Source organism: Dipteris shenzhenensis, chromosome 17 (genome assembly GCF_047967505.1).
Source record: "Dipteris shenzhenensis isolate YYH24624 ecotype China chromosome 17, Dip_SZ_1.0, whole genome shotgun sequence".
Lineage (NCBI taxonomy): Eukaryota > Viridiplantae > Streptophyta > Polypodiopsida > Gleicheniales > Dipteridaceae > Dipteris > Dipteris shenzhenensis.
Genome location: NC_141612.1, coordinates 22,979,656 through 22,997,002, shown reverse-complemented (window position 1 = coordinate 22,997,002; position 17,347 = coordinate 22,979,656). Strand labels below are relative to the sequence as shown.

Sequence of the window (17,347 nt, the reverse complement as noted above, 5' to 3'; positions counted from 1 at the left end):
AAGGAGCTGGCTCTAGCAAGCCGGTTTAACCTCTGGCTGCGAGGAGACTAGCTCCATTATCTGGGTTGATGTATCGTGCGCAGCAGCAAAAATTTGAGTGATGAATGCATCTCTCCCAGACATTGCTACAGGTATGCCCCTACTTCCATACTGCTCTGGGTGGCATCAAAAGGGGTTTACCTCTCCATTTCTGTGAACAGATCTTATGCTCTCTATAACTGTGACTGTAATTTTCTTCCTTCTACAGCTTTTTTTTGCGAGATTTTGATATAGATAGATAGATAGATAGATAGATAGAGAGAGAGAGAGAGAGAGAGAGAGAGAGAGAGAGAGAGAGAGCTAAATCTGATATTTCATGGCAGAATCTCAACAGTTTACACGATTAGACCTTGAGCATGGATCAGGTCAGCCCTTGGAGAACGTCACTGCTTTCATAAATTAATCGCTATTTGTGTCAGTACAATGTGAAAATGTGTACTTCCAGATGCCTAATTTTGTTGCCGTGTGGTATTTGGATTAATTGCAAGTCAAAATATAGCATAGGCTGATTACTTGTTTGATTGATTTTTTATCATAGACATAGAACAAAAACACAGTTTTGGGGACCAGAAACTATGCATTAACCATAGGGCATATGTCAATGAAACCTTCATGATTGCATTTGTTCATGTAATATGAATGACATTTGTGAAAAGTTAAAGCTGTAAATATGAAAATTCATGCATATACTTCTATTTTCGATGATCATGAGAATGTTGATGTAACTTACCTGTTCCAGGTTGCTATTCCCCCTTCCCAAACTAGCATTCCACATTCTCAACACGTTCCTGTTCGATAGTAAATATGGTTTGGATGCATGCCTCTTTGGCTTTCGTGAGCCTTCGAATTTGTTACCTTCATTTGAATAAAGTCAAATGGATGTTTGTCAATAGTATGGTATGTTATGTTTTACATTTGATTAGTACACTTGTCCTTATAGGTTTAATGAAAGAGCTATCTATCTGCCTATGGATGATGCAATGATTTTCATTGAATATATATTGCATTCGGTTGTCTTGATGTTATTCCAATATTGAAAGTGGCCAGAGGATCCTTCAGGGGTGTTTCTTATATGAAAGAAGTCATTTCTCGTGGTTAGTCTGCCTTTAATGGTGAGTGAATTCCTGGTTGGCATGCTTTTAAATATGAAATAGTGAGGTAATCCTTCAAAGAGGGTTTCATTTGTGTATTGCTTATACTAGGAATTGGTTCTGGAATTTCCATTTTCAAAGTGAGCAGGAAATTCTTTCAATGATGAGTGAAGTGTAACACGTCTTTCTATTGTATGATGGATTATAATTTTTTAAATAATGAGTGCATCTTTCGATTGTACGAGGGATGATAATTTTTTTGGTCCACAATAAACAAGGATAGAATTTGCAGTGTATTAAGACCAATTCATTATCTTTTCAAAGCCTTTTATTGCTTCAGGGGCAGCTATGTTAGCTTATGCAGAGTCTTTTCATGTCCAAAAGTCGTTTTTACTTTCAAAGGACTTCTATGAGAAATCAATAAATTTCTTCAAGCAGCACCTTGAAGAGAATGGCCGGCAGTTGTCAGCTATTGCTATGGTGCCTGAAGTAATACAGATTGGTGCACTGGGTGGTTTGGGCCAGCTTCTTACAATTATGGGGTGAGAGTTTTCTGGATGCCTTGGTCATGTTTACTGGTTCAAATCTGTTTAAAATCTCACATAGGTTGGTGTCTGGTCTCTCAGTTTCCTAGAGATAGCTAAATGTGATATGTTGTGATATTTCAAACATATGGCTTAGCATGGAAGGCAATTGTATGCATGCGATGAGCTACTCATTCCGTGCTGCAACTTGATGTGTCCATTGTCCCCATTTGTTTGATATAACTTGCAAAGCTGTTTGCCACAGAAACTTTGATGAAGCAGAGTCTCAACTTACTCAAGCCCTGAAACAGGCAGAGATGGTGAAAGGTGAAGACACTTTGTTTTGAAACAATCTTGATACTGTATGTCCTGGAAAAAGACGACGAAGAGGAAAGTTTATGATAGTACAAAACGTTTGAGGGTTCTTGAGTGCTAACCAACCCTGCAGGGGTTTTAACATTAACATTTTTTAGCACGATCTGAAAATTCTCCCATAATATATTGGAAGAGAAGGTAGTTTCTCTCATTGAGAGTTCAACAATTGCAATGCAGGTGAGAAACATCCCCAGGTTGGGATAATTCTGTCTTGCATTGGAGACTTGTATCAGCGTAGAGGAATAGCTGAAGGGAAAAGCGACTCAGTGATCATAGAGGTACATGACTTGTAGTCACTCTTGAACTGATATTTTATAAGTAGGTAAAGTTGGAGTGTAGTGTTGGCACTATGCTTTTACTCATAGTTTAATCTATTTCATTGCAAATGTTTTGAACCAAAAGAATTCCAATACTGGTGTACGGCTTTCTTAAGTGGCCTCATGTTAAATTCTTACATGGATTGGAGATGATAAACTTCATGAAAGCCTCAAATGATGAACTTAATAGATACTGATATGTTATTGAGCTAGTGTTGCCCTTATTTTATCTTTATCTTTGCTTCCTTTGCTTACTTCAAGGACACTTTGACACAAAAGGGCAAGTAGTGATTTCAATAATCTGAATTTCATGCCACTGAACTGAAAATATACTCATGATTAACAAGATTGGATCCATGTGACCAAGTTATTTGTCCATGAAGAGAGGTTAACTTTTCGTTCTAAGGAGGAATGTTCTACATGACTACACCATTTTTAAAACTGTAGCTGTATATGCAAAAGACGTGGTAGTGCTATGTGAATCATCGACTAATTTTTCCAAAGATCCACACATCAGAATGCCGCCTAGATCAGCATCTAATCTCCTTCCACAATCTATAAGTCCAAGCACCATTCCAAGTTCTTTTTCCATCCATGTAGTGTTTGATCAACCTAAAGTTTATATGTAGTGGACTCTTTGAATTTTGTCTATCTTTGGAAATGCAACCGTTTTATTTGTATTGTAAAGCCTATGAAAGAGCATGATTTTTTTGTAAGCATGCAATCAAAATATCTAGAGACTTGCTGCACCCTCTCCTTCAGCTCCTCCCTCAGCCTCCTCCCTCGCCCTCAGCCCCTCCCCCTCCCCCTCCCTCAGCCTCTCCCTTCCTCCCCCTCCTCTCCCTCTCAGCCCGCTACCCCTTCCCCTCCTCTCCCTCTCAGCCCGCCCCCTCCCCTCTCAGCCTGCTCCCCCTTCCCTGCTCTCCCACTCCCTCTACCCTGCTCCCTACCCCCGCTCCCTGCCTCAGCCCTCCCTCTATCCCGCTCCCTACCCCCTGCCTCTACACCCCTCTCCTCTACCCGCTCCCTACCCCCCGTCTCTACCTCCCTCTCCTCTACCCCCCTCTCTCCTCTCCCGCTCAGCCTGCCCCCTCCCCTCTCAGCCCGCTCCCCCTCCCTTGCTCCTCTGCTCCCTCTACCCCGCTCCTTGTCTCAGCCCTCCCTCTACCGTGCTCCCTACCCCCCGCCTCTACCCCCCTCCCCTCTACCCGCTCCCTACCCCCCGCCTCTACCTCCCTCCCCTCTACCCCCCTCTCCTCTACCCCGCTCCCTCCCCCCCGCTTCAGCCCTCTCCTCTACCCCCCTCTCCTCTCCCCTGCTCCCTATCCCCCCGCCTTAGCCCTCTCCTCTACCCCCCTCCTCTTCTTCCTGTCTCCCCTCTCTTTCTTCTCCCGCAGCGCTTTTTGGAGCGGATGGAGGCTCAAAAGTGTTCAAATCGGCCTCCTCACCTCAATTGGTGATGGATATTCCGTCAGCCAATCCTACTCCACCTCCACCGGCCACGAAAACTATTACTTTTTCTAAAGATGAGTTGCAGCAGCTCAAGAAGGATGTAGAGATTGAATGCTCTACCACGTTGCTCGCACGCATCTTCGGGCCTCATCCTTCCAGATCCCAAGCCAGAGACTGGATGCTTGCGGCTCTCCCCCCAAACCTCACTCCATGATTGTTAGATGTTCGTCTTCCAGGTTGTTTTTGACACTCTAGAGGCTACGAGCACCGTGCTCAAAGCTGAGTTTTTACACCTGGGACACATGAAGATCTTCTTTGACGCCTTCGATATTGGTTTCGACCCAGTGGAGGCAGATAAGGAAATCTTTTCGCTCTTCATCAAATTTTTCGGGCTTCCCCAGGTTTACCATCGACTTCTTTCTGTTATTGGGGAGCATTTCGGCGCGGTTGCTGAGATCCCACCCCTCCCTGGGTTGCCGTTGACTGCAGCAGAGGCAACCAAGGCTGATGGGGTAGCTAGAGTTAGGGTCCTCCATAAGGATCCCAACCTCACGATGGACCATGCTATGATCCAACGCTTGGATGGTTCCTTTTTTCGCCAAAGAGTAGAGATTACAGGCAGGCAGGACCAGTGCAGGATATGCAGGACCATTGGATACTTTGCTAGGGATTGCCCAAGGAAGACGAAAAGGCCCAAGAAGTCCTCTGGTACAGCTACCGCCCCACGGCCTCGACAAGGGGGTGGTACAGGTCTAGTACCTGCTCCTCGACCTCGACAGGGGGGTGGTACAAGTCCAGCACCTGCTCCTCGACCTCCACATGGCGGTCCTTCTCAGGGTGGTGGTACAGCTCCTACTCGCCAGAGTGCTCCTCGACTGAGCGCTCCTTTGGTACCACCACCTTCTACCTCAGGTGTCTCACGACCTGCAGGGGCACCCGTCGCATACCAGTGGGTTTTGGTTCGTGTGCAGATTCCTCCTTCAGTTCACGAGGATACACTAGTGGACTCTGCTTCACCTCGAGCTATTCCTCCAGTCTCACCTCACATAGTCCGAGGTGCTTCAGCTTCGACCTCCTCCCCGGTTGCAGCTTCTCCCTTGGAACCAACAGTGCCATATACTCTCCTCGAGGTAGTAGAGGTCTCCGCGGCCGTGCAGACATAGGATCGAGAGCAATCCTCACTTTCTTCCTTAGATAGGGGGAAGGGGATGGTTTACACTATTGATCCTCTTTCTTCAGAAGGGATCTTTCGCACTCCAGTGTCTGGCCTGATTCACAGGAACTCATTTTCAGCTTTGACAGATGCTTCAAATTTTCCAGAGGAGTTTGTGCCCTCTACTTTTGGTGAGCCAGTGATTGGGTTTCCTGTTGACAGGGCGTCAGGTGGCAGGGTTCTTTCCCCTATTGATTTTTCGCCACTTGGTTCCATTCCTCGCTCCTGGAGCAGGAGGTCTTCCCCTGTTGAGGGGTTTGTTTCCGCCACTAGGTCGGGTAAGGTGTTCCACTCTACATCCTCTCGTCGATGAGGATTGTTAGCTGGAACATACAGGGCCTAGGTGGCGTCCCACATCGCCGCCGCAGACAACTGATCGAGGATCAACTTCATCCAGGTGTTACTGGGGGTTCCATTGATATCTTATTTATTCAGGAGCACAAACTGGATTCTAGAGATTGTGCCAAGTCAGCCAAGTTGCTTTCTAGCCATACATTTTGGTCGCCTGCCTTGGGCACTAGGGGGGACACTTCTATTTCAGTTTCACAGTCGGTTCTCCCCTTAGTTGTTGGACATAGAGTCATTATCTCCTCTAGGGCTCAGTGGATTATTCTCTTGATTGGAGGGCGTAAGGTTGGTTTCCTTAACCTGTATGCCTCCAACATTAGAGGAGAACGTGTCATTATGTGGAAGCATTTGCTCTCCTGGGCCGCTATTGCAGATTTATGGGTGATTGGAGGTGACTTTAACATGGTTGAGTTACCGTCAAACAAAAAAGGGGGTAGAGAAGGAGGACTTCACTCTTTGGAGAGAGCAGCTTGGGATGCCTTCCTTTTTCACTACTGTGGCAGAGATACTTGGTTGGACAATGCTTTTCTTATTCAGCCATAGTCCCTCTGTTGGGGTAAAGGCTCTATGGCCACCCAAGTACAGTTAAGTACACTTAGTACTTTATTTGTTAAGTACACTAAGTACACCGTACTTAGTGTTGTAACCTTATCCTTTCATATAAAAGCTTCACTGTGTGCTAGGGGAGACACACACATACCTTTTATCCCCACACTTCTTGTTGCTTATCCTGCTGGTGTGTGTGTGTGTGTGCTCTCACACTCTCCCTTCCACAACTGGTATCAGAGCCTATTCGTGGGTGTGCCCAAACGTGGGTCTTACCAGCAGCCAAGGAGCACCAACAACCATCGCTAGGCAGCGGCCAGCCATCGCTAGATAGGAGCGACAGCCTGCAAGAAACTCGCCCGTACCAGCCTCGACAGCTGCTCCTGCTCTCCTCGCCTACCAGCCTCGTCGATGAGCCATCGCTAGGCACAGTGCCACGCCGTCAGACAGCGCCATCGGTGCCTTGAGCTGCTAGCGCTATGCTAGCAGCCCTTTGAGGCCGTGTGTCGCCAGGGCCAAGGCCACGCAGCACCAGCCAGGGCCAAGGGCCACCGGCCACGCGGCGCCAGCCAGGGCCAAGGGCCACCAGCCACCGGCGCCAGCGGCCAGTAGGCCACCAGCAGCCAGCGGCGCCAGCTAGTGAAGCGGCGCCAGCCAGTGACGCCATCGGCGCCACCAGCAGCCACCGCCGGCCAGCGGCCAACAGCCACCAGCGACGCCATCGGCGCCAGCCCGGGCCAAGGCCACCAGCAAATTCGCCACAAGCGCCAAGTGTCCACAGGTGCAGGTCCTCGCCATCGCCGGAGAGCTCGGAGATAGCAGCCCGCTTCACCCGTTTTTTGGGTTCCTTCTGTTGACAATGAGGTAGATCTGCAGATCTACGCCTCCAATGTGAGAGAAATTCTCATTTCTGAACTGTGGAATCAAGGGGCTTTTGCAGCCACAGCCAAGCATTGGCTTCTACACGCACTTATTTGCGTATATCCTCCTGATTGGAGTTGTTTATGACTTACGGGACAGTGGCAGATGCATATGAATTGGGGCTTTTGACATTGTTATGCATATCAGTGTTGGGGGAAACACCTGGATGCTTTATGTGATCAGTGGAGCTTTGGGAAAGCTGTGTATGCACTAAAATCTTCAAAATTGGCTTCTAGTCAAGGGGCTTTTGCCTCATTCAAGTTCTAAACTGTGTAACACAGTTATAGAGGCAAGAGAGAGTCTAATTCCGACAGTTTTGGACAGTTATACAGTCAATTTCTGTTGCTGTACTAGAAAGTACAGTCGGGTACTGTCCGGAGTCAATTTTTGGACTGTAAACAGTCACTTTACTGAAGTTTAAAGTGCATAAAACAGTGCTGTTTTCACTGTTACAGCAGGGACATACATTGTGTCAAATCAAGGTACTGCTGTACTGTACTACAGAGCCTCAATTAATGCATTAAGTATTACTTTTCTGGATCTGCAGCCGGCAGGAAACAAACAGTATTTACTGTTAAGTGGGAGAAAATTGCAGGAATTAACTTTTGAGCACAACTACAAGTGCATCTGTGCACTTAGTTTGCAGGGAGTCAGGCACCCAAGTGTGGGTTATATTTCTTGCTGATTGTAATGGCTTCATCCTCGGAATCTTCTCTTCTCAATATTAAAAAGTTGCACGGTGCTGCTAACTACCCAATTTGGAAAAAGATGGTCCTGAATGTGCTAATTCTCAGGCAGTTTCATGCTCCTATTATACACAAAGGTGTGAAGCCCATTGGCACATCTGATGATGCTTGGGCACTAGCTGATCTGTCAGCAAAGTCCATAATTGAATTGTCACTCCATGAGAGTGTTGTTTGGAATGTGGATGGTGAAAAAACAGCCTGGGGTGTGTGGAAAAAGCTACAGGACACATATGAGCAGCAGAGTGTAGCCACAAAGATATATTGGCTGCGCAAGTTCTTCAATCTGAAGATGAAGGAAGGGACCTCCATGGATGCACATCTCAATGAGTTTAATTCAATTGTCACTCAACTTGCAAATCAAAAATATGTGGTGGATGAGGAAACCAAGGGTATGGCACTCTTGATTTCTCTTCCTGAAAGTTGGGATACATTCACCACAGCCGTAACAAATGCAAACACTTTCATAAGTTTTTCAGATATCACAGGGCTGATTTTGCAAGAAGAGCAGAAGCTGAAAGCTCAAGATGCAGTAAAGCCTAACAATGCCTTAAATGCAAGGGGGAGAAGTCAGCAAAGAGGCAAATCTCAGGAAAGGGGAAAAGGGAGGAGCAAGTCCCGCTCCAACAAAGATGTTGAGTGCTACTACTGTGGCAAAAAGGGACATACTAAAAAGCAGTGCTTTAAACTGAAAAATGATAAGAGAGACAAAGCCAAAAATACTGATGCGTCAGATGCAAAAGCAATTGTACCAGTAAGCAATGGCAAGAGCAGTGTGAAGATTGAAGAGCTTCATTCTACACACGGTTATGACAGTGAGGGAGAGGTTCTATTTCTCTCTACTTTGGATGCTCATTCTCTCCATGCAGGAGATCTTGCAGACATGCACTCTTGGATCATTGACTCAGGTGCCTCATTCCATGTTACACCTTACAAAGAATTGTTTGTAAGATATGCAGCAGGCAGTAATGGAGTCGTTTTTCTAGGGGATAATCATGCATGCAGTATTGTTGGTATTGGAGATGTCAGGCTTGTATTTGCTGATGGTACTCAGCTTATGCTTCACAATGTTAGGCATGTACCCGAAGTCAAGAAAAATCTGATTTCTACTGGCATGTTGGATGATGAAGGTTTTGTGACCAGCTTTGGTCATGGTTTCTGGAAGGTCACCAAAGGTGCCCTGGTTGTTGCCAGAGGCTCTAAGGTTGACACAATGTATACTCTTCATGCTAAAGTATGTAATCATGCTGATATGAATGCCACCGAGCTGCCGAATATTTCTATGTGGCATAAGCGGATGGGACATATGAGCATAAGTGGAATGGAGCAATTGGCTCGCCTTGGCTACTTACCGTCTCTTAAATTTTCTGATTTAAAGTTTTGTGAGCACTGCATATATGGTAGACAGTTACAGTGTCCTCATAAAAGGAGATTAGGACATAAAGATGCTCAACTTGAGCTTGTGCATACAGATGTGTGTGAGATGCCTAATCCTTCACTTGGAGGTGCACGGTACTTTGTCACATTTATAGATGATTCCACAAGGAAGGTGTGGTTGTATCATCTTCGATTGAAGAGTGATGTCATTCCAGTGTTCCAGAAATGGCTTGCTATGGTTGAGAACCAAACAGGCAGAACACTGAAGGCTTTGCGGTCAGATAACGGTGGGGAGTATATGTCTAATGCATTCAGTGCATTTTGTGATGCTAGAGGTATTAAAAGAGAACTCACTGCTCCCTACAGTCCAGCGCAAAATGGCACTGCAGAGCGTATGAATAGAACCATACAGGAAAAGTCTCGCTCTATGATGTCACATGCTGCTTTATCTCATGGATTTTGGGCTGAAGCTGTAAAAACAGCAGTACACCTCATCAATAGGTCACCAAATAAAAGACTAGATGGCAGAGTGCCAGAGGAGCTTTGGACAGGAAAACCTCCTTCCTATAAGCACTTGAGGGTCTTTGGCTGCACTGCGTACGTGCATATACGCAGAGAAAATCGCAGCAAGCTTGATCCTAAATCTCTTAAATGCATTTTTCTTGGATATGGTGACAGTGGTGAGATGGGTTACCGCCTATGGGATCCAGTGAATAAGAAGCTAATACGCAGCAATGATGTCTTTTTTGATGAGTCATGTATGTTTAAGGCAGCAGATAAGCCTTCTGATGCTTCAGAGGTTGACATTGATGACTCGGGACATCCTGTACAATTCAGGCAGGCTGCAAATCAGCCACAACAGCAGCGTAATCAGCCAATGCATGATGCTGCAGCAGGTCCAAATGGACAGCCCGCAGTGGTGGAAGATGTACTACGGGACATGCCACCTTTGGAAGACCTCCCAGGCATAATTCTGCAGCCTGATCTACTAGAGTAGCAACCTGTTTTAGGTGAGCAGCAAGTTGGACAGCAAGACCAATGGGTCCGAAGGTCCACTAGACAAATGAAACCGCCAGACAGATTTGTTCCAGGAGCAGATTTTATTATGCTTACAGATTGTGGAGAACCTTCCTATTACAAGGAAGCCGTGCAAATGCATGATAAAAGGCTATGGGAACTAGCCATGAAGTCTGAAATGGACAGTCTCCATAAAAATGGTACTTGGGAATTGGTGCAGTTGCCTAAGGGCATGAAAGTACTGCCATGCAAGTGGGTGTATAGATTGAAAGTCACACTTGGAGCTAAGCCAAGGTATAAAGCCAGGTTGGTTGCCAAGGGCTTTAAGCAAGAGTATGGTGTTGATTTTGATGAGATCTTTTCTCCAGTGGTTAAGATGACCACACTCAGGATTGTACTCGCTTTGGTTGCATGTGAGAATTTGGAATTATGCCAAATGGATGTGAAGACAGCCTTTCTTCACGGTGATCTTCATGAGGAGATCTACATGCAGCAGCCAGAAGGATTTGCAGTCAAGGGCAAGGAGTCACTTGTATGCAAGCTTAAAAAGAGCCTTTACGGGCTGAAACAGGCACCCAGGGAATGGTATAAGAAATTTGATACCTTCATGAAGTCCCAAGGTTTCAGGAGAAGTGATGACGATCACTGCTTATATACCAAAAGGGCTGCCAATGGCAGCTTAATCATTCTCATTTTATATGTGGATGACATGCTTATTGCTGGTACAGCTCGTAAGGAGCTTGATGACCTTAAGAAAAGACTGCATGAGGCCTTTGATATGAAGGACCTTGGTGATGCAAATCACATACTGGGAATGCGGATACGGAGAGACAGGGGACAGCGTTTGTTGTATCTGTTTCAGACCGAATATATTGGCAAAGTATTGCACAGGTTTCATATGGAAGGGGGGAAAACCCTTAGTTCTCCATTGCCTCCGTATGTGAAACTCAGTGCAATGGACAGCCCACACTCAGATGCTGATAGGGCCGAAATGGCCAAGATTCCGTATGCTTCAGCTTGTGGCAGTCTCATGTATGCCATGGTTGCTACCAGACCTGATATTGCGTTTGCAGTGGGAGTGGTTAGCAGGTATATGGCAAATCCAGGCAAGAAGCATTGGAATGCAGTGAAAGGTATCATGAGATACCTGAAGGGCACACAGGAGTTGTGCATATGCTTTGGCAAGCAAGATGCAAAGGTGCATGGTTATGTGGATTCAGATTTTGCTGGTCATCCCGATAACCGGAAGTCTACTACCGGTTATGTTTATACATTCACTGGAGGTGCAGTGTCATGGATGTCAAGGATGCAGCAGTGCATAGCCTTGTCTACTACGGAAGCTGAATATATTGCAGCCATAGAGGCATGCAAAGAGGCCTTATGGTTATCTCGGCTAGTGGGAGATTTGGGCATTACAGGTGATATTCCATTGTTGCATTGTGACAGTCAGAGTGCTATTCAGTTGGCACACAATCCTGTCTTTCATGCAAAGACAAAGCACATTGATGTAAAGTATCACTTCATCAGGGAGGTGATAGATGATAAGCTGATTCAGCTTGTCAAGATTCACACAGATGATAATCCAGCAGATCTGTTGACAAAAGGCTTGCCTGCAGAGCGGTTTGCACATTGCTGACAGTTGATGGGTATAGGTTGAGCCTCATTTATTTTTACTTGAGGGCATATTGCCTTTAAGTGGGAGGTTGTTGGGGTAAAGGCTCTATGGCCACCCCAAGTACAGTTAAGTACACTTAGTACTTTATTTGTTAAGTACACTAAGTACACCGTACTTAGTGTTGTAACCTTATCCTTTCATATAAAAGCTTCACTGTGTGCTAGGGGAGACACACACATACCTTTTATCCCCACACTTCTTGTTGCTTATCCTGCTGGTGTGTGTGTGTGTGTGTGCTCTCACACTCTCCCTTCCACACCCTCCTGTTCTCTTGGTCGAACAGGAGGCAACAGATGCCTATTCATGCACGCATTGACAGATTCTATGTAGATGATTGGGCACTAGACAGAGGTGGATCGGTATGCATTGCTACTAGGGTTTCCACTTCAGATCACTTTCCTGTTGTGCTGGCTATCTCAGAGCCTCACTTGAGAGGCCGGTCTGCCAGCATCAGGATTCCAGATGCCTTGTACACAGAGGAGGACCTTACAGAGGAAGCCCTGTAGATATGGGTTTCTCATGTCCAGGGTGGGCAACCATCTCCATCACATGTAGCTGCTGTCCTTTCTGGTATTAGCGACTTCTACCACTCAGTTTTGCTTGTACCAGGAGATGAGATATTCTCAGACGTGAGATTGGTGTTCGCTAGCAGTCGGTAGCTTTGCAGAGGGAAGAGCAAAAACGGCCTTCAGACGCTTGGATTCAGGAGCGCCTTGCTGCAACAAGGGCTCATCAGTTGATATTGCTTGATCAGAGAGCAGAGTATGCCTTTCATGCACGGGAGTCCTTCTGGATTCAGATGGGTGGCAGAGTCAATAAACACTCTCTTGGCCCTAGACATAGTGTAGAGAGAGTGTATTGACTCACATGGGGTTTTATAGACAGATTCAGATGATGTCATGCATAGCTTCATATTTTTGTGCCGCCCTTCTTACTGCAGATCCTGACACAGGATAGAGAGGATGCTAGACAGGTTATTTGGCAAAGCATCCCTTTGTTGGTGAAACCGGATATGCATGTTTTACTTGATGCACCTTTCACCAACACAGAGTTCAGGACCGCACTTTCAGGCCTTCACAAGGGCAAGTGCCCAGGTTCGGATGGCCTCACCCCTTTTTTCATTGCATTTTGGGATATGATTGGAGACTACATTACATCAGCCTTGCAGGGCATTTGGGACTCTGGCGAGATGCCCAGGTCACTCATAGAGGGTCTCATCACCTTATCCCGAAAGGAGGTTGCAGAAATTTAGTGTCCCAGTGGGCTGCCCTCCTCTCTCAGCCCTCCTCCCTTAGCTGTCCTCTCTCCTCTCAGCCGTACAGCCCCCCCTCTCCTCTCACCTGAACTCCTCCCCTCTGCCAGCCCTCTCCTCTTCTTCCCATACCCCCTTAGCCTCCCCTCTTCCCTATCTGTCTACCCCTCCCTCTCCGCCTACCCCCTTAGCCCTCTCCGCCCTCACCCCCTAGCCTCTCCGCCTACCCCCTAGCCTCTCTACCATCACCCCCTAGCCCTCCCTCCCTCTCCGCTTACCCCTTCTACCCCCCTTGGTATCTCTGCCTACCCCGCTGGCCCCCTTCCCTCTCCGCCCTCGCTTCCTAGCTTAAGGAACGTGGTGGAAAGAGGGAGAGAGAGAGGTTAGGCTAGGGAGAGAGGAAGTGATACTAAAACGGGATTTATGCTCTCAAAAGCTCTCCCTCACTCCCTCTCTCTGGAGATGCACTAGGGCCCAGGACAAATCGTCGGGCTGGACCCCCCCCGAAGGTCTTTATTCATTCAAGAAAATCTGTTACAGAAGCTCAGCGTAGAGCTATCTCGTAAATTTTTCCATATATCAAAACGTGAGTAATCCTTTTTCTTACAAGAGCTTCAAGCTCCATTCAAATTGGCAACATGCCACTTGTCTAAAATCTAGACTAAATCCTATTACAAGCCACTAAGGGCCATTCTGGAGTCTTCAAAGCTCTCGGTCACACGAACCGCCTCCTAGATGCTTGTCAGGCTCCCATTTCGCTTAGGAAAAATAATCCTTCCTAGTACCTGCAACAATTAATTAAAGCGCACCACCATGGTACCCATTAATTGTTAGCGCTTTGCATGCAAATAACGCACTGTGGACTAATCCTAGTCACGGTGGGCGTCCCCACTAAACACATGTGCACATCTAAACAAATATATATATATATATATATATATTCTCTGGTTGACCGGAGTCAACACTCTTGATTATAATTAAAGAGCTTTGACCAAAGGTCAAGGCGCCTTAATTATAGCCAAGTCTTTCCAACCAAAGTTGGCACATCTTGGTTAACCAGGGTTAACCCTCTTGGCGCATGCCAAGTCTTGTTGACCGAAGTCAACACTCTCTGACCGCAGTCAGGTTTACTTGACTAGAGTCAAGTATCTTTGACCGTAGTCAATCCTTTGACCATTAAAATAACTCTTTGATCATAATTAACACATATAAAACTCTTTAATTATGATCAAATAAATGGTCAACTGTACTTTGACTTAGGATATTTACATTGTGGTGACATCCCCTCGGCTTCTATTCAGTTGACCTCAACTGAAAAGCTTCCTTGTAAACATCCAAAAGTTGTGGATGATCGGATAGCATGTCTTCGTCCATCCACTTGGCATCTAATGCGGTATAATTTTTGAATTTTACAAGATACCTGTAAAACTCCTTACCCTGAGGGCCTTTACGTACAATATGGTACACAATTTGCTCTGGCTGAAGGACTTCCTCCAGCTCATCCACTTCTGGTGGATCTTCTGATACTGGTTCTGTAGGCTCTGGTCCCTGAAATTTCTTTAGAAGACTCACATGGAATGCATTGTGAATCCTCCAATGCTCTGGCAATGCTAATCTATATGCAACCTCATTTATTCTTTCTGTAACCCTGAAAGGGCCATAGTATCTGGGAGATAACTTTGCATACACTTTCTGTTTGCCTTTAAACTTGCGGAGCCTAGCTTTTTGAAACCTCAAAAGTACGCAGTCCCCTTCCTTGAGATCTAACTGTCTCCTATGCTTATCTGCAGCTCTTTTATGTTTCTCTTGAGACCTTTGAATTGCTGTCCGGACTTGGCTGTAAGCTGTCTGGAGGTCTCTCAGAAACTGATCAGCTGCAAATATTTCATCTTTGGTCCTCAGTATAGGTGGCAAAATCACCTTCCCATATATGACTTCAAAAGGGGCTTTCCCTGTAGAGCTATGTACTGTATTGTTGTAAGCAAACTCTACTAACGGTAGGTACTTTTCCCAGTCTGAACTTTGGTCACCCACGTAGCATTTCAGCATATCCAAAATTGTAGAATTTGCTACTTCACTTTGACCATCTGTCTGGGGATGGAAAGAAGAAGAAAAATTCAGATTCGTCCCCATGTTATCAAATAAAGCTCTCCAGAATAGACTGGTCATTCTAGGATCCCGATCACTAACAATGGACTTAGGCATACCATGATGTTTAAAAATTTGTGCCATGAACAGCTTAGCCATATGATCTGCCTTTATGGTTTTGCGAACCGGAATGAAATGGGCTTGCTTGCTGAATCTATCTATGATAGTCCAAATCCCATCATTCCCTGACTTTGATCTCGGCAAATCAAAAATAAAGTCCATTGTAATACTTTCCCATGGTGCCTGAGGCACGGGAAGAGGCATAAGTAGGCCAGGTGCCTTCTGTCTATCATACTTCATTTTCTGACACGTAAGGCATTCAGTAACAAACTGATGTATATCTTTCCGCATTCCTGGCCAAAAGAAATACCTCTCTAGTGCTAGAGTTGTTGTTGTAATTCCTCTATGTCCAGCATAGGGAGGTGCATGGCATTCCCCCAAAATCTTTTTCCTCATCTCCTGGGTGATGCATAGGCAATCATCTTTCATTAAATACCCATCTTTCAGGGAATAGTGACTGGTGGATTGCCCCTCTTGCATTTGCTGTAAAGTTTCACCAAAATCAGAATCATGAGCATATTGTTCCCTCATGCCTTCCAGGTCCTGATGATAAGCAATAGTTACATTATTGACCTGGGGTCTTCGGGACAAGGCATCTGCCACTCTGTTCCGAATTCCTGGAGTATGGACAATCTGAAAATGATACATTGATAGCATGTTTGCCCATTTCATATGCTTCTCAGAAAGCTTGGTCTGAGTCAAAAAGTATCTCAGACTTTGGTGATCTGTTTTGACAGTAAAATCTGCACCCAAAAGATAGTGTTTCCATGTATGGATGGCATGAATCACAGCCAATAACTCTTTCTCATAGATTCCTAAATATCTTTCCGCATCCCGAAGTCGCCTGCTTTCATAGGCTACTACATGACCATTCTGATGCAATGCAGCCCCAACACATTCTCCACAAGCATCACAATCAACATCAAAAGACTGATAAAGATCCGGGACTACCAGAATAGGCTCTGTAGTCAACTTCTCCTTGAGTGTATTGAATGCTTTCTTCTGTGATAATCCCCATGTGAAGGCTGCATTTTTCTTAGTGAGGTCATGTAATGGAGCTGCGATATCAGCAAAATGTCTGATAAACCTTCTGTAGTAAGAACACAAGCCTAAAAAGCTTCGAACTTCATGCACAGTTTTCAGCTCTGGCCATTCCTGAATGGCACGGATCTTCGCTGGATCCATTTGTATCCCATTCTTGGATATTATATGCCCCAGATAGTGGATTTCTTCCAGGAAGAATTCTTTTTTCTTGCTATTTGCATAGAGCTGATGATTTCTCAGCTCTTGAAACACTATAGCAAGATGTTCTCTGTGGTCTTCCTCTGTCTTAGAAAAAACTAAGATATCGTCAAAGAAAGTACCCGTAAAATGCCTGTACTTCCGGAAGATACGATCCATCATTCTATTGAATGTGGTTGGAGCATTTGTCAACCCAAAAGGCATCACTAAGTATTCATACAACCCGAATGTAGTGCGGAATGCTGTCTTATGCACATCTTGAGGCTGTATCCTCACTTGGTGGTAGCCACTCTTTAAGTCTATCCTGCTGAAAACTGAAGCTCCATTTAACTGATCCAGGACATCATCAATGCGCGGAATAGGGAATCTATTCTTGATGGTCATTTTGTTCAGTGCGCGATAGTCGACGCACATACGGAATGAACCATCTTTCTTCTGTACTAACAGTACAGGGGAACAAAAAGGAGACGAGCTGGGCTGAATCAACCCTTTGGACAGCAAGTCCTGTACCTGAGCCATAATCTCCTCTCTCTGAGTCGCACTGACTCTATAAGGGGGTCTGTTTGGTGGCTCACTACCAGGCATTAACTCTATCTGATGATCTTCTGGTCTCTCTGGGGGTAACTCCCTTGGCAAAACATCAGAAAAGCAATCTTTAAAGTTTACCAAAAACTGAAACTTATCTTTGTCTGCATCATTCATTTCAGCATGCATATCATTCTCTTTTTCTTTTACAAAAACCATGTACGCAGAAATTGCAGACTTTATTGCTTTACTGCATGAAACATCAGATACAATGGGGATAGTGTCCCCTTTATTCCTGGCAATTACACGCTGATTTTTCCCCCTATGCACAAACTCGAGCACTCTTTCAGGAAGAGTCAACCTCACTGCCTTGCAGTGAAACCAAGGCATCCCCAAAACTACATCATAATGTTTCAGTCGAGAAATGAAGAAGTCTTCCTGATCCACATAACTTTGAACATGAAGACGGAGCTTCCCTATCA

At 45.5% G+C, this 17,347-nt stretch overlaps 1 protein-coding gene across 1 annotated transcript in view; it reads left to right on the top strand.

The window, feature by feature from the left end:
• NDP1 (Tetratricopeptide repeat (TPR)-like superfamily protein) overlaps positions 1 to 17,347 on the top strand; it is a 95,961-nt gene that overhangs the window by 49,803 nt on the left and 28,811 nt on the right. Inside the window, exons 6-9 of the mRNA XM_087388425.1 lie at positions 363 to 404; positions 1,471 to 1,672; positions 1,920 to 1,981; positions 2,207 to 2,307. Of these exons, the coding sequence (XP_087244551.1) occupies positions 363 to 404; positions 1,471 to 1,672; positions 1,920 to 1,981; positions 2,207 to 2,307 (407 nt within the window). The remainder of the gene's footprint in view (positions 1 to 362; positions 405 to 1,470; positions 1,673 to 1,919; positions 1,982 to 2,206; positions 2,308 to 17,347) is intronic.